This window comes from Chinchilla lanigera, unplaced genomic scaffold, assembly GCF_000276665.1.
Source record: "Chinchilla lanigera isolate Chin_1 unplaced genomic scaffold, ChiLan1.0 scaffold00037, whole genome shotgun sequence".
Lineage (NCBI taxonomy): Eukaryota > Metazoa > Chordata > Mammalia > Rodentia > Chinchillidae > Chinchilla > Chinchilla lanigera.
The window spans coordinates 15,202,568-15,224,020 of NW_004955438.1; the positions used below are offsets into that span (position 1 = coordinate 15,202,568).

The following is a 21,453-nucleotide window of genomic DNA, read 5'->3' on the forward strand; positions in this document are numbered from 1 at the left end:
TGGGCAGTCGTCATGGCTCACTATGCAGCTGCTTCCTCCCATCACAGAAGTGTCACAGAGCTCCAGTGACACTTCTCCCCATACCTGCCGGTCTACCAATGAGAGCTCCCACTGCTGCTGGGCTCGGGGCACACTGCACCAGCCTCCTGTGCTCCCGGAACTCTGCCCTTGCCTCTATAAATGCCCTGGATTAAAGTCTTCACCAGCACCACCTGGGTGAGCTCTGCTTCCCACCAGATAAGGGAACAACAAGGTCTGGGTCACCAAAGGGGATGAAACCAGCTGGAGAGACAGGCGCAGATGCCAGCCAGGTGGGTATGGGCTCTCTCCAGAAGGGAGAGCAGGCTGAAAGGGACAGCCCGGACAGGTGGGCATGAGCATGGGGGACAGGAGGCCAAACTCAGTGCGTGACAAACAGATCTGAGTTCCAAGACTCCCAGTGGGTGGTACCAGCACAATAATAAAGTAAAAATGCCCAAGAGAGAAGGAGACACAGGCTCTACAACGACAGGGAACCGGTTCAAGGTCACATGGCCAGGATTCCCTGGGCCAGTGACCCATATCCACACCAGAAATCCTGCTCCAACATCTGGGCTGGCCCCGTTCCATAAAAGAACCCCTGCAGGGACAGACTGAGGGCTACATGCCCATACCCCACCAAAAGGGAGCTGAACATGCAAGCTGCTGTCTGATTCTCTGTTCAAAAATCAACTTTGCAAATATAGGTTCCCAAATACAAGCCAGCACGTGAAGAATAGGAATGAGTCTTAACCCACCACCAGCGGTCACAGATGCTGCACGTGGGTCTTGTGTCACGAGCGCCTTAACCCCCTCTCCTACAGTCTTCCTGGCCTGGGAGGCAGGTGCCACAACAAGCCCTCTCTTCTTTCAGGAGAGCAGCTGAAGCCCTGCGAAGTGTCCTGCAGGCTCATGGTGCCAGGAAGAGGCAGGACCAGGCCACCATAGTACTGGTCACTCCTCATCAGTCCACATCTCCATCCTGTCCCTGGGTCAACAATCACAGGGCAAACGGCCATAGGCAGAGCTGCAGCTGGGCCCCAGCCCCCACCAGCCCCCACCAGCCCCAGTGGGCAGACAGAAGGGCTGACACATGAGTGAGAAAGAAGGGAGGGAGGGAGAGAGGGATGGCTCATGAGACAGAAACAAAGGCCACAGAAGTCTCTGGAGCACCTGTCACAACAGGGCACCCACCTGGAAGGACAAACTCCAGAACACTGTCCCCTTTCTGCAATTCCCTGTAATGCTTGTGGATTTCCCCTCAAGAAGCATACATTACTTTAACAGTGCAAAAATTATACACATTATTTTGTAACCCAAAGAAATAATCACAGACCTGTCCCCATGACATCAGAACTGGATGTTTACCACAATTCTACTTATACTTGCGACAAATGAGAGGCAAGGCCAGCACCCACCAGGAGAATCAAATAGCTGCGGTTACAACCAGAGTTATCAACCATCAAGAAAGCCAGACAAATCATATACATCTAACGGAAGGGGTAACAGCTAAGTGTGTGGTGAGGGACAGGTTACAAGACACAATTTGTTTAAAATTCACCAGTGCGCATGCATTTCTACACTCAGAGGATGCTTGTACAGTGAGACCCTGGATCCCCAGACTGGGAGGAAGCATATTTTGTTCTCACCAGTCACACATGAGGCTCTGCACCGACCAGGAAAACATTGTAAACCACCTTCTGAAAGGTTGGAAATCAAGTGGACACGGAGCCCTGGTCCTACAACACTTCCGCACAATCATGCGAAGTGCAATGGGTTCCTGACAGCCCAGCTGGAGGGTCTCCCTGGCTGTGCTCAAGGCCAAGGCCTGGGCTATTGTACCCAAGGGCATTTTATCTTTTCAAGAGTAAGCTGGATGGAGTCCTAGCTCCCCTCCCAGATAAGAGCAGGCACTGAGGCCTCACACAAAAAAGTAACTATGTGCCCTGAGTCAAGGAGTGGGATATTAAGTCAGCAGACACCTTATCAAGCACAACAGCCCCATGCCCGGCTGCCTGGGGTTAGGGGAGGGCTACGCCACCCATTCGTCACATTCAATCAATGCATGGCCCCATCCTCTCCCAGCTCTCTTCCACACCAGCCTCCTTCCAAAAGCCTTCACAAGGCCTTCTTACTTGCTCTCCCCAACCCCCGTCGCACTGCTAGATCCACAGCTTGGCCCCAAAGGCATCCTTGCCCATTCGGGCTCCTGATGATTTTGTCAAAACACTGTGAATAACTTATGGCCACTTGGGCAGGGCCTGCGGCAAAAAATGTTGCCCAGGGAAAGAGAACAGAGTAGCCCTCCTAGCTAGGGTCTCCAGGGGCCCCATTCATCTGAAATGGGACAGACACTAAGTCAAGGCCAAATTCTTGCCCAGTTAGCTCAAGGGTAGGCTTCATATGACCCAAGTCATCTTGGGAGCAAGAAAGATATTGCAAAATCCTTAGCACCCCACCACCTCATCTGCTCCCCTAGCGCCGTCTCCTGGCCTCAGGCTACCCACAGCTTGGGCAAGGAGGTTCTGACAATTTCACAAGGCCTTCTTACCTGCCCTCACCCCCTCTCTCTCATCAGTCTTGTCACCACCTAGCTGATGGGCCTCTGAGAGGCTGCCGAGGCTCGAAGCTACAAAGGGGCGGAGCTGGAACTAGGAATCAAGCAGGTGGCCTTCAAAGCAGAAAGGGCACTGGCTTTGCCATCACACACCCCTGAACCCAATCCCAGCTCTGCTGCTGGCTCGATGGTCAACACAGGATGTAACCTACTCCCCTGGGGGAGCCGAGTCCTCTCATCTGGCAAGGGGGGCAATAACAATGGCACCCAGCAGGCAAGCCACAAGCAGGAGCTGTCACTGTTGCTGCGAGGCTGGTTCAGAGAAACCCAAACCAAAGACACCAAGAGCATTTTGGGATTTCTCCGCTCTCCTCCAGACTCCAGGCTGTGTGCTTGCAGAAGAGGCCCAGGAGCTCTAAACGCTCCCTGGGCACCTGATTAAAGTCCCCACCCTATCCCTGTACCTAGTTCCCATGGGGTCGCCAAGAGCCTCCCCAAGTGGCCCCTGAGGAGTGCTGAGCCACACCACCGGCGAGTTCCTGGGACACAGGGCAGGCTGGGCACCAGCAAGCCGGGATCTCCTTCCTTATAGGGTATGCTCTCCAGCCAGTCTATAAAGTTCAAAAGGAGAAAGACTCAGATGACAGTGATGCTGGCGGACAGGGCTAGGGAAGGAGCACAGGGTCTCTGGAAGGGCTATCTCTGCCTGCCACTTACCCAGCCGACAGACATCGCCGCAGAGATCAGATGAGGTCACTGTGGTTCCCAGGGGAGTTCTCTAGCCAGAAGGTGGATAAAGGGGAGAAAGAAAAGCAGAGCCAAGTTGTAGCTCTCGACTCAAATCTGGAAAAATCAAGAAACTGCAGTCCAGGATTCCCTGTGACCTCCTGAGGCCAAGGGTGAGCGGCACGGCACACCAGGCTTGGGGCAGGGTGTGTATGTAGCAGAGATCTTCACCCTATCATGGTTGGGCCCAAAACGAGGGAACAAGCAAATCAGCCTGTGCCTCGAAATGCACCTCAGCCAAGGTAAAACCTGCTCCAATCCTAGAGGGTGCTGGAGGCCAGCAGGGTCCACCCTGGGTACAGGAGGGAGCCCTAGCCTGCCAAATAGGAGAGGAGACGGCGGATTAGGACCTCACTGGACCGCAGCAGGACACTCGACTCTGCCAGGCCTGCTGTGTAAACCAAGAAGATGTGACAACCTACAGGCACTTCTGGCTTCTTTCTTCACAAGAGCAAGTCACACAAGAGAGATCCTTTTGTTGTGGCTCGACTTCCACGCATCACTGAACTACACAACACCCTGTTTAGACTTGTATTTTCCACAGACTACTGACAATAACAGTGACGGTGGCAGCACCAGTAAAACTCCCAAACAGCTGCTTCTGAGGACAAATCATGTACCAGGCTCTGTGCCATCCCTCGGGACTCTGTCATACTTCTATTTTGCAGATGAGGAAACTGAGGTTCAGAGGGGGCAAACAGCAAGCGCAGTTGTAGGTGAGAGCCCCAGGGAGCCGGGCTCACTCACTACAGCCCAACACCTATTCCCCCTCTCTCGCTGGCTCCTCGGGAACAGATCCCTGAATTCACTCAAGGTGACACCGTACCCAGAAAAACACACTCCCTGCCTGCTGGCTGCCAGATGTGGCCCAAACCTGACCCAGGCGTGGTAGGCAGCAGTGTGACAAGGGACTCTATGGGAGGCCACTGAATAAGGGCAGACCTGGACCCCAGGGGGTGCCCGACTCCCTCACCACCTTCCCGCTGCCCAGAATACAGACAAGCTGGAAGCCCGACAGCAGCAAAGCAAGGAGGTGACCTCAACCCAAGAGGCCGGCGTGGAGGCTAGTATCCAGGCACAAACAGAGAAGAGGTCCTTACAATTTGGGGGGCCCTAACACCAGCCCTGCTTATATCCAGCATCTTTTATTCCAGAGAAATCTACATCATATTTTATTTACACCACTGTTATTTCCAGTCAGCTCCCGGCAGCTGAACACAAATCCTGCCAAACCTCAAGGGAAGGATGGCCCCGCAGTGAAGTTACAGGTACACTAGGCGCTAGCCATCAGGAGCCGGCCAAGCAGGGAGGAGGAGAGGGCTGGGATTAGAAGAGCACCACAAAGTTCAAAACAGCCCTGCATGATAAACGCATGCAAGATGTGCTCAGGCTACTGTTCTTCTGCTTCCGTTATAATTCTTCTTTATCACCCAGGTCAAAACAAAGATTTCCTACTTGCGAAGCTGACAAGGTTCAACATTCAGGGAGAAAGGTTCAGCCTCCCTTGTTTTCATTCACCCTTCAGAAGACTTAGCAGGCCTCCTCACCATGGTAACTAATCTCATTTCCCCACATGCACTGGCTGCCAGGAAGCTCAGCACTATCCCGAGGTGTTCCCACAACAGCAGAGCTACTAGTTAACCTCTTCTGCTCCTTGATCTGCTATTATGTTACTACAATTTCCTTCAGGACAAGAGGAACAAAGTAAAGCATACAAAACCCTAAAAAGCTAGGAATATCCCTCAACTGTAAAAATAAAGCAAGCAACTCATCCTTCCTGTTCTACAACAGTCAAATGCTAAATTACTTAACAAGTTAGCACTTCCTAAGAATAAAGAAAACGATCTTCAGTTCATGAAGATAGCTGGAACTACGTATCTGCAGCTTCTGCATTCATTCATCCACCTTCAGATCAAAAATATTTGCAAGAAAAGGTCTGTACTGAACATGTATAGGCTTTTTGTCATTAATCCCTACACAGTATTTGTACTGCTTGAGGTATTATAAGTATTCTAGAGATGATCTGAAGTACACGAGAAAAAGCCGGGCGTGGTGGCGTACACCTGTAATCCCAGCACTCTGGAGGCTGAGGCAGGCGGATCCTTGCAAGTTTGAGACCAGCCTCGGCTACAAAGTGAGTTTAAGGTCAGCCTGAGCTGCATAGTGAGGGTCATGGATATAACTCAGTGGCATATATGCGCCTGCCTGGCAAGCGCAAGGTCCTGAGTTCGATTCCCAGTACAAAAACAAAAACAAAAACTGAACTGCATAGCAAGACCCTGTCTCAAAAAAGACCAAAAAAAAAAAAAAAGCGTATAAGAGGATGTGTATAGGTTTTGTACAAATACTACACTATTCTGTACAGAGGACTTGAGTATCTGTGGATGTGAGCAGCCCAAGGGTTCTTGGAACCAGTCCCCCAGGGATACTGTCCAGACCCTTGGAAATGGTACTAGATGCTATATCAACCTGTTGCTGAGAAAGAAATACCAAGATCCCACCCCGAGCCCCAACCTACACACATCCACTTTCAAGTACAGATGACAGCTCTTCTGCAGTAACTCGAGTCCCCCATTTAAAGGCACCATCGAGTGAAATTCTCACATCCCAGCTTCAAAAGCACTAAAAGCCATTTGAGAAGGTGTTACAGAACCAAAGCAAGACAGAGAGGTAAAAAGAAATAGGTTAGTACAGGCATAGCAAGAAATGGAGATGCTAACAGTGGTTATTTTGGGAGAATGAGATAGGGAACTTCTCCAGCTCATGCATTTCTGTAATCCATTATTTTCTGCTAATTGCCAAAGATTCTTGGTAAGATGTTTCTACACTCCAGAACATATATACCGGGCCACCATGGCCCCCAGAAGAACAAGATGTGGCCAATGGTCCTCATAAGCTTGCAGAGAAGGTGAGGGAAAGTGCCAAAAGCATGCAACGGCACCATGAAAAGAAGCCGTGTGTGCCTGTGAGGTTGGGTGCACAGGGCATGGGGGCGTGACAACACAGGGCTAAATGGGCCTTCAGGAAGGCCCAAGAAGCCTTTAAGGAGCTAGGGACTGTGAGCCTGGTTTGGACACATCACGAGCATCCACCGGATGCACCAAGCGGGGGCCTGGGGCAGCCTGCAGGAACACGGTGTGTGGAGCGTAGGCTCAGCTGTGTGGGCAGGTGGCTCTGCACAGGTGCTCTGAGGGTACTGCGCGAGGCGGGGGTTGAGGGGGATCCAGGAGCAGAAACCAGCTGCTCAGGGTTTCATGGATCCCTCCAAGGACTACATCCTGACCCTGCACCCTGCGCTGCAGCCGTGCAGTGACGAGGTGAGAGGTGAGGCTTCTTTGAGAAACAGCATTTCAGCAACCCGACAGCAAAAGACTGGACTCAGGAGACACCAAGACACCCTTGCGCACAGGACTGCAAGAAAGCACTGGCCTCAGAACATGCAAAGCCACACGGAGTCAGCCCTGCACAGCGTGTGCTGCCTGAGCTTAGCCAGGCGCAGAGATGAGCACCACAGGACCTCACAGACAGTGAATCTGGAAAAGCTGAACTCAGAAGGAAAGAGAGTAGACGATGGTCTCCAGAGGCTGGGGCAGCGCTGGTCAAAGGGTGCGAAGTTTCAGACACAGAGGAACAGGAAGTTTTGAGCTCTGTTGCAACAGCATGGGGATTACAGCATAGTCAATAATAATGTATTGTGTATTTTAAAACAACTAAAGTACATTTCAAGGCATCTCACCCCATAAAATAATCAATAAAAGAGATGAATCCATCAGCTTGATTTAGCTGTTCCACATGGTATACACATATCAAAACATCACACATCCCATGATATATATAATTGGATGTTAATTAGAAATTGATTTACAAAACAGAAGGACACAGAGTTAGTGTGCTGGGTTCACATGCCAGCTCCACGATCTGACTCAGTTTCCTTATCTGTAAAGTGGGGATGAGGAGAAAAGCACTATTTACTGCATAGAACTAATCAGAGTACCTCTCTGGGCTGGTGTATCAAGTTAGTTAATATAGCTAAGCGCCCAGAGAAGGTCCCAAAACACAGGAGGCTGTGTTCACATTTGCTCTGTTATAACGCCCACTCCTAAGGAAGCATCAGTACGTGCAACCCCTGTGGATCCACTCAATCCACTGAGCTTTCTAACCAGCTTTTCCTGTTGGCCCAGTGCCCAGTACAGACCTACTAAGCACCATCCTTTCCCTGTCCTAGAGGCAGGAGTTGCAGGAGAGGCCGCCCCATAGCCAGGCAGCCTCCACCTATCCCCAAATGGCTCAGCTGGAGTCAAGAGCAAGGGTCGGTCCTCGTCTTTCAGAAACGTGGGTGAAGTGACAGAATGAGAAGACTGACCTCAGAATTACGCAGTAAGAGCACGGATACCCCTGAAATTGTACTGGCCACGTGGACACAAACAAGCTACAGGAAGGACACCGGGAACCCATTACACTATGTTCTCCTGACTCTGGTATGTCAAATAGGTTTTCCTATGAAAGCTTTAAAGATCATAATAAACAAGCCTTCTAGTGCCAGCTGCCTGGCTCCAGTTCCAGCTCCCCTTTTACTACCTGTGTCCTTATTATCGGGCAAACTACTCACCCCTTCTTTGTTTTGGCTTCCCTGTCCATAACATGGGGATGACAATAGCGTCTACCTAACTGGACCATTACGAGGACCGCATGAGTAAATGCACATGATTACTTGCTCCAGAGGCTGGCCCAAAGGTCAAGGTCACCTCTTCTTACCGGCAGGCAGTAGGCTGGGGTGGTGGCCACACTGCATCCTTTAGAGCAGTCACCTGATGCTGCCTTATAGATCCCTGCGTTCCCCAACTTCCCGCTTCCAGCAGAGCCCAGCATGACAGACGCTGCAATAAACTGGCTGAGAGAAGAGCCTTGCACACATGGGGGCTGGGAGGGCACAGAGGGCACAGTCTGCAAGCCACCCGTGCTGGCACCAGCACAACAAGAGGACTCGATGCCTAAACTCACTTTAGAAATCCACTTTAGTAAATACCTCAGATGTGACTCTGGTCCGCAGACATGACGTCCAAAGACATCAACGGCGCTAAGTAACAGCAAACCAGGCATAGGTGGGACACAGGAAAGGGGAAAAAACAGATGCAGTGACTTTAACAGTAATCTCCAAGAGTTTAAATGGCATCAACAAATGTGAATCCATCCCCCAAGTGGAGACAGAAAAGCCTACCTGGGTATCTATCACATACCACATCCAACAAATAGCATGTTTTATATAAAGATATGAGAAAAGCTCAGGGGAAAACACTAAAAACTGCTTTCATGTTTATCTCTGGGGTTTCATTTTTAGGTCCATCTTATTTCTCAAGTTTCCAACAACAAGCGCACATTGACAAACACGGACCCCAGCCCCTGCCCTGTCGTGTGCGTGGACCAGCCGCTCAGCCCTTACTTCACCCACGAGCACACACCGAGCACACACGCGGGCCAGAACTCGTACTCCTCAGAGACCAGCGCTCTGGCCTCAGAGGCACACGCCAACAGGCAGCTTCAGCTAAGGCACAGGAGTCTGCTGGGAAAGCAGGGGCCAAGTATAGCCAAGATGGCACTGAGCAGGTCTAAAGGCAAGGACCGAAATACAAGACAGAGAGAGGTGGCAGCCAAAAGACTGCCAGGCACTTCCCAGTCTTTAAAGCTATGCCAAAGACAACGCATGTCTCCATGCCTGCATTTGACTGGGGCAGCTGTGTGGCCAGCTGGGCATGAAGCACAGTCTAGGACTTGCTCCTCAGAGTTCCAGCTCTGCACCGGCACTGCCCTGAGCGGTGCCCCGAGGCCCAACCTGGCCCCGCCTGCTGAGAAGCCCAGCATCCACACCAAGGCCTCTCTGACTGCAGCCCGCACCCAGGTCACCGGAGATGCAGACTCTGCTGGGGCGCTCCAGCCCACCGGCAGTGATGGTGATGCTGACAGCTGGAGGACCATGCTTTGAGCACCTATGCTCTGCAGGACTCCTCCCCAGAAAAACCCCCAGACCAGCGGCTCCTCTTAAAGCAGAATCTTTGCTTCTGGCACCTCCTGTTGCCCGTTTCATCCCTTCTTATTTCCCCACGTTCCTCCTTCCATCTCCTTTGATTTTACATAGGGTGCTTGCCTGGCACACTTCTGAAGGCTGATAAGGGGTAGGGAGTCCTGGGGAAACCCAGTCCCGTCTCAGCTCAGGCTCTGTGCAGAGGAACCTCCTGGGGCGAATACTCCCTGCACCAAGCATACGGCACCCCACTTCCCTAGCCACTTTCTCCCCTCCCACTTGGGAAGCAGGAACCTTCTTTAAGGATGTGTTCCTGCTGAGTCAGCAAGTCCGAGGCAGGGGAAGAGCCACAGCCCTCGAGCCACACAGGCCTGCGCTGACACTTCTGACAGGAAACCTAAACAGCCCAGAATAAAAATAAAGCTGATGAGCGGAAACCACCCAGGGTACACTGATGGACCAGCAACATCTCCCAAGCATTTCCCACGCTGTCTTCCAAAATGTGAGCCCTTTTTAATGGCCATAAGAAAATTAACCCGAGCAGACACTGATTTACATAACCCCTCCACCCTGTGTGTTATTATTTTTAAAAACTGACGGCAGTCATGCTCACACTTATAGTTGACAACTCTATTTGTTAACTACATATTTTAAGGAAATGGAATGAGAATGAAAAGTCACTTTCCATGTTTAGAACAAAAGAATCTGCCCTTCAAAAATTTTTTTAAAAACGTAAAATCTATCTTTAAAAAATAATGAGTTACAATTCGTAGTAATTAGAAACTCAAGAATGGTGCTTTGGCGGGGTGGCCGAGGAACGCCTGTGCTCCCTCTGCTGAGCAATATATTCTTCTAAGTAGCACCGCTTCACCTGAGCTAGGTTTCCTACAGCAGGGGAGACGAGTCCTTTGGGACCTAGCAGGGGTTTGGAGTCCTCTGTGGTAGTTATCACCCCCACTTTATTTATTTTGCTTGTTTGTTTTGTTTTGTTTTGTTTTGTTTTTTCCGGTACCAGGAATCAAACTCACGACCTTATGCTTGCTAGGCAGACGCTGTGCCACTAAGCTAAATCCCCAGCCACCCCCACTTTAAAGATAAGGAAAGTAGATCACAGAGAAGATAGACTGACAGAAACTCAAGCCCAGCTGTGCGGCTCCCCAGGAGGCCAGGCCCAACCAAGAACAATCTATGTCCGCTCCTGGCCTCAGGGACTGTGTGGAAACTGCTTGTGCACACCGCCTCCCAACCCAGGAGTCTGGCCTGGAGGTGCTGGGGTCTGCTGAGAGGTCAGTCGACCTCAAGTGGTCCTCACAAGTCCCTGCTCACTGGGCATGGTAGCGCGTACCTGTAATCCCAGCACTCGGGAGGCTGAGGAAGGAGGATCGTTGTATGAGACCAGCCTAGGCTACAAAGTGAGTTCAAGGCCAGCCTGAACTGCATAGTGAGACCCTGTCTCAAAAAGACAAAAAAAAGTCCCTACTCATGGTGGGCTGCTCAGATACCTGCCAGAGGGTCTCCCATTTCCAAAATACCACTCCCTCCCCAAATACCAAAGCACTCACATTCCCAAAGCCCCTTACAGCTGGCTCCAGAGGAAGACTGTCCACATGTGTCCAGCCTACTTGTGACCCCATAACCTGGAAACGATCCAGCATGGAACCGAGCCGGCCGCTGGGGACTCAATGGGGCGGGTGGCAGCGGGAGCCCTGATCCTTTGATACCTTCATCTGCACATCTTTTAAAATAAGACCAGAACTGAGAAAATACCGCCTAAATAACAAATATATTTTAATGCTAAAGCAGAGAGCTCAGTGGCACAGTCTTTAAAAGCGCTACACAACCATGTGACTTTGCACTGGCTCCAAATCAGGAAACCAGCTGATGAACATGCATTGCTTGCATCCAACACAAGCCAACATCATCACCATGCCACAGGCTGTTCCTCCTCCTACACCCCACGCCCTGGTGTCCCAGCCAGAAACAAGGGTAGAGAGGGGACTGATCCTGCACCCTCTCACTCCACATTCACCCAGGTAGCATGCCCTGCCATCTGTCCCTCCCTGCCCTCACTACTGCGATAATTCCAGCAGGCTGCATCTCCTAGCCTTCTGGCAGAAGATGTAGTTCTCTGCCTTCCAGTTCAGGCTGGTCCACTCAACACGTACGTGCCCTCACACCAGGACGTCCCCCCCTCACCTCCAATCAGTGCCCTACCTTTCCCAAAGCAGATGCCCTCAGTGCCTGGGACTGAGCACCCACCAACAACTCATGCAGCCCTCTAGTGGTCTGGCTTCCCACCCGTTCCAGCCTGGTCTCTTGCTAACTTTTTTTTTTTTTTTTTCTTTTGAGACAGGGTCTTGCTATGCAGTTCAGGCTGGCCTTGAGCTCACTGTGTAGCCCAGGCTGGTTTCAAACTTGCAACAATCCTCCTGCCTCAGCCTCCCAAGTGCTAGGATTACAGGCATGCGCCACCACACCCAACAATATAATAACCATTGGGGTTTTTTTTTTTTTGGTACCGGGAATTGAACTCGGGACCTTGCACTTGCCAGGCAGGCGCTTGCGCCACTAAGCTATATCCCCAGCCCAACTCTTGCTAACTTCTTCAGGCCCGAGGGTCCACACCACCCAACCACGGGCCCTCAGCAAAGCTGCTTCCCTAGCCTCTAAGTCTGAGTGTAGCAGTGCTGGGGTCTGCAATGCCAGTCTGATACAGGTCGCACCACTCACAGCTACACCTCATTCATTCTCCCTCAAGAGCTATCACCCCAGGACTCACAGACCTAACACGTGCCTGTTCCACTCACTGTAGACTGGTGCTTCTTAAACACGAACGCTTGTGCCCTCTTCAGAACACTCTCTGGGTTTTACCCAAGTCTTCACCTCCCAAACTGCAATCCCTAAGACCCTCAAAAGATCTGCTTTAAAAAAAAAAATTAGAAAGTATTGCTTTCCCTGCAGGGCCTCCCCATCACTGCCTGGCCCCACCCATATGCCCATCCCACGTCCTCGCAGGCCCCTCCCACAGCACAGATGGGTCTGCTCTGCCTGCCAGTGCTGCCCAGGCGCTCCGAGTGGGCATCATCATGGCTCCCCTCCCCAGTTCTCGGTCAGCCCTGCAAACGCGTCTTCTCTCAGGGTCACTGCCTGCCTCTCTTTCTCAGCCCCGCCTGTGACTGGTGGCTTCGTCATCTGCACTCACGGGGGCAACACACCTGTAGAAGGAACAGTAGTACCTCAAGCGAAGTGACAGCTCTGGAGGGATGACGACAGAAAGGCTGTGCCCGCCTCTCCCACCTGCAAACTACAGAAACCTATTTATTTCCAGTCTGCCTGAGAAACAGCGGCTGCTTCTGAGACTGGGTTTCGTAATGTCTGAATTCTCAAGGAATTTGGAAGGAGGACAGTGAATCTATAATCAGTTACTGTACTTCACACTTACTCGTTTGCATTTTAAAATAAAACTCCAAGCCCTCACATACTAGCAGTCATCTCCTTGTCCCCGAGCTTTTAAAATATTTGGAGGAGCTCAGCCTATAACGTGCCAGGGCAGCAGCTAGGATGCAAACACACGTGCCTAAGGGTGCCAGGCTGGAGGAGGGCAGGACGGCAGGCTGCTGTCCTTGCAGGGTCTTCCTCCTCTCTGTTCAGGGCTGCTCTTAGAAAGGGCAGTAGGGTCCTGGACAGGAAGCCTTCCCTCCTGAGCTATCCCTCCCTACAGGTCACACTGGGGTGGAAACGCCCCAGTGCCATGAGGCTGACACAGGCCTTCTGCCCCAGGCCCAAGCCAGGATGTCTTCTCCAATGAGGACCCCAAGGGGCAGTGCTCGCTGTGCTGGCTTCGGCACCCGGTCACCTTAGCACCTAGCTAGCTGTCTTAGAAGCTAAAGGGCTTGGGGAGTGGCTGAGTCCTAATGGCCTGCAGGCACGGACCACACCTCTCAGGCAGGCTCTGCTGGACAGAGGGCGCTCACTGCCACACGTCAGGCTCCTCCTCCAGGGAGCCATCCTGACTGCCCAGGTTGGGTGAGGGTCCTCCTCCATGCCTATCCCCTTACCCTCCACCATCTGAGCCAGTGGGAGCTGAGCACAGACCTCACAGAGCTGAAGGGACCTGGCTGGGCCTGTGTGAGTCTCCGGCCCCTGCAGCCTGCCCACAGCAGAATCCCAGAGAAGGCGGGGGTCCCACGGCTGCGAGGATGCCCATGCCACCCAGGGCCACAAGCCCGGCTAGGAGGCCCCTCACCTCAATGGCTGAGTGAGGCCAACGTTAACACCTGAAATGGTGCAGTCATGGGGCCTGTGGGTCCTCATTACAACAGTACAGAGGAGGAAACTGAGGCAAACAGGTACCTGCAACATCACCAGCACGGCTGGCCTCAGGACACAGGGTCCTGAGGTTGTCCCACCATCCTTGCTACACTCCTGCCTTGTCCTGCAGCCCAGGCCCCAGCACCACATACAGAGCAGGCTTTTCTCCTGCTCCTGAGCACCCTGGGTCTGGCTCACCTGTGCCTCTCCTTCCACGAATGCATCCACACATCTTTTATCGCCACCAACTTCGCATGACCCAACCGTCCAGGTGAGGGGAGGACAGTACAAATGCCTGCAGACAAGTCGCTCTGAGGAAAGCCCAGCAGGCTTCTCTGGGTCTCAGGAATGCACAGGCCTGGCCCAGCCCCAGGTGACCTGAGAGCCAGGCCCACTGCTGTCCCTCTCTGAAGTGGTACCTGGTTCCGAGAAGCAAACTGCCTTCAAACCAACCTCCCAAAATAAACGCTTAAAACAGTGCATCTATTTGCACATTTTTAACATCTAAAATTTCTCCTCATAAGTTTAAATACTTGCAGAGGATGTAATTTCCAACATACTATAAATATTAACATTTTTAAATAAAACTGTTACTATTTCCCTTTTAAATGCATCCAATGGAATCTAAATACTATAGTGATGTGAGATCCACCATCATCCATTTCAAAGTTATATAACCAAGCTCTTCTTTGACAGCTGGAAATCTAACAGTGTTCCTTTTCTTCTCTGGATTCTAATTTCCAATCCATTTTCTTCAGACATGTTTATATTACTACAGTGTGTTTCATGTTGAAAACCCTTTTATTGATTCTTCTATTTTACTACTGGGCCAAATATGTGGATAAATAGATACAGATACAAAAATGTTCCTGTCTAAAATTTTTCCCTATGACCTGAAGCCCTTTAAGTCGAAATTTTCTTCTGAATTATTATTACAATTACTATTTTAGTACACAATTTATCAATAAGACAGAAACATCCAAAACTGTACAAATTATAAGCATAAAAAAATTAAACTTTATTAGAAATACAACTCTATTGTACAAAGAGTGAGACTTTCTTAGAAGTTAATTCACATATCCATACATGAATATTTACCTATTGCTAGAATAAGACAAGATTTATCAGTTCTACCTTCATTTTTCAGTTTTTATAGATAGTGTTAAAAGTACCTACTTAAAAAAAAAAATACAAAGATGGAATGGGAAAAGATTTGCCACAGCAAATTCTTTGGATTCCTTTGGAATTATATGCAAGGAATTACAGTAATCTCTTAGAAAAGATCTTTTTTTCTTCTGCAGTGCTGGTGATCAGCTAGGGCCTATGCATGGTAGGTAAGTGCTGTACTACTGAGCTACACTCCAACCCTCAAGAATCATTTTAATGTGACATCAGTTGACAACTTGATCAGCTCATCTTTGTTTTGTTGCAAGCACAGAAGAGGAAATAGCATCCCAACTCAGGATTACTAGGACCTAGAACACTAGGATTACCAGTGTTTAGGTGTTCCCTAAACACCTGGGGGGCCTCGTGGCCTGTGGTCCCACACGGAGGTTCAGGTCTCCTGTGGACACTGATACAGTATGGTTCTGCAGCTCACCAGCCTCCATGCACCAGGCCTGGGCCAACTCCATTACCTGAATGTCTTGGTTACTTTTCTCTCATTGCTGGGACAAAATACCTGACGCCCAAAATTAAAGAAGGAAAGGTTTATTTTGCTTCCAGTTTGTGGAGGTTTTAGGCCATACTTGGCAGGTTACAAGGCAGAGTGGCACACGGCAGAGGGCTACGGCTCATGGCGGCAGAACACAGCAAAAACAACAAGCACACAAGGGAGGAATGGTCGTGAGCAGCCTCTTCCTCTCCCTCACATATGCAAACTATCCACCCCAGGGTGGGTGTAGCTCTCACACCCATAATCAATCAAATTCTAAAAGCCTGCCCCATGATCGCATGAGGCTTTGGGAGGGACACCCAGAGGCAAACCATAACACTGAATTAACTCAGGCTTCACAGTGATCCCAAGGGAACAGCTGCTATGATTATGCCCATTTTACAGGTAGGCAGACTGATATGCAAAGTGCTTAGGCATAAGCTGGCAGGTCATCACACAACCAGGGACCTGAACCCAGGCTTCTTACCACTATGCACACTGTCCACACAGAGGAAAAACATGGAAGGGCCAGCTGGGGGGACAAGGAAGGACAGTTTACAAGGTCCTTCCCAGCACACCAGCTGTGGGGAGAGATGGACGCGTGAGGAAGTTGAGGACTTGCTAAATTCACTTCCTTAAATATATTTCCCGTGTCCACCTGGAAAAGGTTACACACAAATGCTCCTCTACAAAAAAATGGTGTCAATGCCTGGTCCAGGCACACAGCAGTCGCCATAAATGTTAACACTGGGACTGTTGCCATCACACAGCAAGAAGGAAAATGATTCCCATGACCTGGACAAACACAACAGGATCTTACCAGGCTTTCACGGCCTGGGGTTCTAAGCCCAGGCCACAATATCCTTTTAATCAGTAGCTAAAAGCCAGCAACCCTAGGCAGGGCAGCACACAGCAAATAGAGCAACCTGCTCACATGCAGTGGAGACCCACACAGCAGACAGACAGACCCTCATTCAAACCTCAACTCTACCACTGACCAGCCAGCCTGGTCACACCATCCTGAGCCCCTCTCCTATCTGTAGGAGGAACTCGTCTCCACCCACATCCGCAGGGAGCTGTCAGAATGGGCCGGAGGATGGGACCAGCAGGTGTGGGGTCAGCTCTCCCTCACCATCACCGTCATTTATGTCTGAACCCAGGGACTGGCAAAGCATCCACCTCCAGCTTCCAGGGTGCACAGCCTGGGATCTGGCACACAGAGCTCAGCTGATTTCGAAAAAGCAGCCAAGTGGTTTGGCTTCCAATTTTCACAAAGAGCCTTTTACCATGTCTTAAAATGTAGAAGTTCTCCAAAGACTCAGGGATGCCAGGAGGAGGTGCACGGGGAGGCACCATCATGGGCTGTATTTTTAGACACTGGGATGGAAAGCAGCCAGTCTGGCACCACCCTGGTCCCCAGCCACCACTTCTGCGCCCAAGGCATCATCAAAATGAACAGCGGACACAGCTCGAAAGATTTCTGAGTCGTTCTGCCCGGCACTCTCTAAAACAAGGGCTCCTGTCCCCTGCTCCACCCGACTGAGTGTATGAAAGGTCTGGTCTCGGTCTCTCTGAGAAGTGGAGCGAACCAAGCTTTCGACCCCCTGGCTGCCTCTAGCAACCTCCGGGGCAGGGGTAGGGTGATGCCCCTCTGTGTTGGGGTTTGGGATTAGGTTGAGGGAAGGACGCCTCTTTGCCAGTCATGCAGGGTGTTTGCTGTACTCCAAGGAACTCACTTCCTCAGAAACAAATCGCGGGAGCAATTCCTGGAGACCCTCCCCAGTGGCTGCAGTGAACTGCAGAGAAGCTGGGATCTCCCCACACAGGGCGAGCATCAGCTCCCAGCTGAGGGCTTGCTGGTGGGTTGGGGGCTTCTGCAGAGAATGGGGATTTCCAAGGCAACCATCAAAACGGGCTGAAGCCCCAGCATCCTGCAGTGGAAATGGCCTGAGATCACCAACCCCACAATGAGCGTGCACCCCTAGGCCCCTGGCAGCCCTGATTCTCATTCAGTCACAGAAACTCCCAGATAGCCAGGATCAACTTGCGCGGGAGTGCCCTGAAAGCAGCCTTCTCTGCCATTCCTCAACCCCAGCTGTCCCCACTGGATGCATGGAGAGATCAAGGTCCACAGGAAATGTCAGTGCAGATCATGCGACTCTACAGAGCCAAGACGACCCGGGACAAGAACAGGTGATGAGAGGCTTCCACAAACCTCCCCACCCCAAAAGAAACCTCAACCCCTGGTGACAAGTTCAACCCTCACACCACCAGCAAGAGGCCAAAAGGCAGAGTCCTGCAACACCTCCCCAGACTGCTGGAAGGAGGTACCGCCCCACCACACTCTGGTGCCAGGAGCAAAGGAGGCTCAGAGCACCACAGCAGGCTTTCAGGAAACCACCTACAGGTGCCTGCCAGAGGCTCCTCGGTAGCCCTGACCTGGTCCCCAGCAGCTGCAGGCAGAGGCACTCTGGAAGGGACAGCGAGGGCAACAGCCCGGGGGACTCACTGCATACCACGAGGTGCCAGGCCAGCGTTGGTGGACACGCCACAGCCTGGCCCTTGGGGGTCTCAGTGTACTCATGGAGAAAACTGTTCCCCATTCCCACCTGTTACCGCCGTAAGCACGGAGGCAAACATGCCGGCAGAGGACTCCCAGGAGCCCCCTCACCAGCTCCTCTCTGAGAGGCCAAACCTCCTGGCTCTCCTGAGATGGCTGCTCGTCTGGGTAGCTACTTCAGGGCCAGCGCCCAGCCTCACGCCCTGGGAGGTTCTTTCTCCATCTCTCCTTCCTTCCCTTTTCTTTCCTCCATCCATCCCCTCCTTCCTTCCTCCATCTATCCTTCTCCCTTATCCATCCATCCTCCTCCACCCATCCTTCCTTCTCCCTCCCTCTGTCCATCCATCCCATCCACCCATCCCATCCTTCTCTCTTCCTCCATCCATTCTTCCTTCCCTGTCTCTCCACCTACCCATCAGTCTATCCTTCCTTCCTCTCCTTCCATCCATCCTTTATCCTTCCATCCACCCAGCCTTCCTTTTCTATCATCAGCATGTCTTCTCCCTCCCTTCCTCCCTCTCCACCCTCTCTGCCCCTTCTATCCAGCTTCCTGTCCTTCTCCAGCCAATGCACCCCTGACCCAAGTCTGTCCAGGGGACAGAATGACAGGAAACCTTTTGGAGTGCCCACTGCCCCTTCACTCTTCGGAACCCAAGCATTACCATGCCCCCTCCACTCCCAAACCAGTCCCCTCCAGCCTCCTTCTCTAACAAAGCCACCATAAATCTCCACATCCGAGCACCCAGCAGCCTGAGTCCGTGCCCAACCTGGGACAGGAACGGCATCAGCTCCTCAAGGAAAGTCACAAACCAGACGCACAGAAAGAGAAGGTCAAGCACCCAGATGCTCAAGGAGATGGGCAAGCTGGCACCCTCTACTTGGAAAATAGTTGAAACATAGTCTGTACTCACCTGCACAACCTCTATGCCTCGTTTCCTGTAGAGAAAAAACAAAGAAAACAAGCGTTACTCCAGCAGGCAGGAAGCATGCTTTCCAAAATGCTCACTACAGCTGACACAGGATGGGGCAGGAAGCTGGGAGAGCCCAGCAGTCGGGCTCTCACACCGTCCCCTCAGTGGCCTTGTCTTTGAAAACCAAGTTTCCGAGCTCCCAGGCGCCCCCACAACCACCCATAGTTTAAAAGAGGGTTGGGAACCAAAGGACATGGCATCAGTCCTATGACACGGTCAGCAGTCATCTCCCTGGGACCTGGGGCCAGGCCTTCCTGGTGGGCCCCAGACTGCCCGACACTCTCCCCACCACAAATGCACCACCAGGGCCTGCATCCTTGCTCAGCTCAACCACTGCCCACGGCTCCCCAAGTCTCACCACCTCAGGTGGATGCCACGGCCCGGCCCATCTACTCTGACCTGCAGGAAGCCACGGCTTCTTGCCAGTCCTGCACCAGCTGGCTCTCCATCCTGGCCATCTTTGGTCCCCACTGACTCCCTGCCCATCCCTTAGCCCCTGCTACACCCACAACCTGACTGACCCGAACCTCATATCCTCCACCTATTTCCCCTCCCATACACAGCCACACGACCACTAATGGTCCATGCTTGTACCTAACTCACCCCCACCTGATTTAAGACCTTGGGGTAGATCTGCCCAGGGCACACAAAGGCCCCTGATGGCCAACCATGTCATCTCCCCACCCCGCATCTCCTACTACAAGCTTCAGCCAGGGCCCATCTCCACTCACGATGTCTCATTTGTGCCCCAGTCCTTAGGACTGGGAGCTGGTGGAGTCTCCCAGGAAGCCTTCCCTGGCCCACAGCACCTTCCCCATCCCCTCACACAACACTCCCGGAAAACGCCAGCTCCCACTCCCTTTGTTCCAGAGTATGCACTGCTGCCACCCAGGAAGCATGCTGGGGTAAAGGCAGAGACAGAGACAGCATGATGCATGTGTGTGTGTGTGTGTGTGTGTGTGTGTACATGTGTGTGCACGTGCATCTGCAGTACTGGGGTTTGAGCCTAGGGCCTTCACACTAAATTATATTCCCAGTCCTTTTCTGTTTTTTTTAAATTCTGAGACAGGATCTCACTAAGTCACTAAATTGCCCAGGTTGTACTCAAACTTATGATCCTACTGCCTCAGCCTCCTAGAGGACTGGGATTACAGATACATGCCCGGCTATGCTGTGTACATTTTGCTGAGAAGAAAGACCTCTGGCAGATGCTCAGAGAAGGGTGGGACCAGCTCCTTGGAGCAGGTACCAGGTCAAATTCAAAACTGTGTGCCCACCCAGCATACAGATCCTCCTAAACCATTGCTGGTAACTGACAATGTACATACAGAAAGGTCTGGCCTGGCCTGGCCTGGCTTAGCAAGCCGAGGGTACAACAAATGTCCCAGGCAATTTGGGACCCTGAGGGGCTTATGGCTTCAGGGAGGAGACAGGCACAAAGGAAACCTCTAGGCAGCCTGAGCAGACACCACACATCACCCTCGAGGCTGAGGTGTCACCCACCACTTCCCATATCCGGGCACTCAGTGTAACTGCACGGAGGAGTCACCGTATGCTACAGGACCGAGGCCCCAAGCTAGCCGGGCCCACTGTGGGAACTCCAGACATCTCAACAGACCCTGGGCCCCAAGGAACCCAGTGTGAGAATCACCATGCTTGATGCTTTCAGAGACCTCATGTCATTCTGCTCCTCTCAGTTCCTAAAGGAATAGCGGCCAATATCCATCTGCACCCATGATTTCAAGAGAGACAGGCTAGATACACAGTGGCACAACCCTGAGCCACCAGTGCCCACAAGAGGACAAGTCTCATCATCAAGAACAACCACCTTTTCTGAGAACCTAGATACCTCAGAAGCCCATCCCATCCCCAGACCACCCTGGCCCCACCGGAGAGAGGAGAAAACTAAAGTCAGCATCAGCAACAACAGGACCAACCCCAAGTCACCCAGCAGGTAGCTGATTTCCTGACCCTGTTCCAGGGTGAAAAATCTTAAGCCCAAATAAGAATGTGGCCCACACAGGGCTGGGGATATAGCTCAGTGGCATAAGCACCTGCCTGGCAAGCTCAAGGTCATGAGTTTGATCCCCAATACTGCAAAAAAAAAAAGAAAAAAGAAAAGAGTAAGTTTTAAACCCAAAAAAAAAAACAAAAAACCAGGACATTTAGCTCAGCAGCACAGCGCCTGCCTGGCAAGCGCAAGGTCATGAGTTCGATTCCCGGTACCGGAAAAAAAACTAAAAAAAAGAAAAGATAAAAAGAATGTGGCCCACACAATGGCAAAGGCAGGCGACAGTGAGGGCTACATGTGACCCACACCACCAGGGGCAGTGAGTCTCCCCAGGGCTCCCCAAAATCTTAGTTTCTCCCTGGGGAGGAGCCCTGCCACATCCAGGCTATCCCAGCACACAGCTCTCACCTCTCATCCCAACTACAGTGACTCCCAATCAGTCCACATTTACATCATCCAGTCCTTTAACAGAAGAAAGCAACCACACCAGGCATGGTGGCGCACACCTGTAATCCCAGCACTCAGGAGGCTGAGGCAGGAGAATTGTTGTGAGTTCCAGACCAGCC

General features: G+C 51.7%; 1 protein-coding gene across 2 annotated transcripts in view; it reads right to left on the reverse strand.

Moving 5' to 3' along the window:
* Itpk1 (inositol-tetrakisphosphate 1-kinase) overlaps nt 1-21,453 on the reverse strand; it is a 149,739-nt gene that overhangs the window by 94,576 nt on the left and 33,710 nt on the right. For both annotated transcript variants that reach the window (XM_013517236.1, XM_005390340.2), the window contains exon 2: nt 18,817-18,841. In XM_013517236.1, the coding sequence (XP_013372690.1) occupies nt 18,817-18,841 (25 nt within the window). The remainder of the gene's footprint in view (nt 1-18,816; nt 18,842-21,453) is intronic.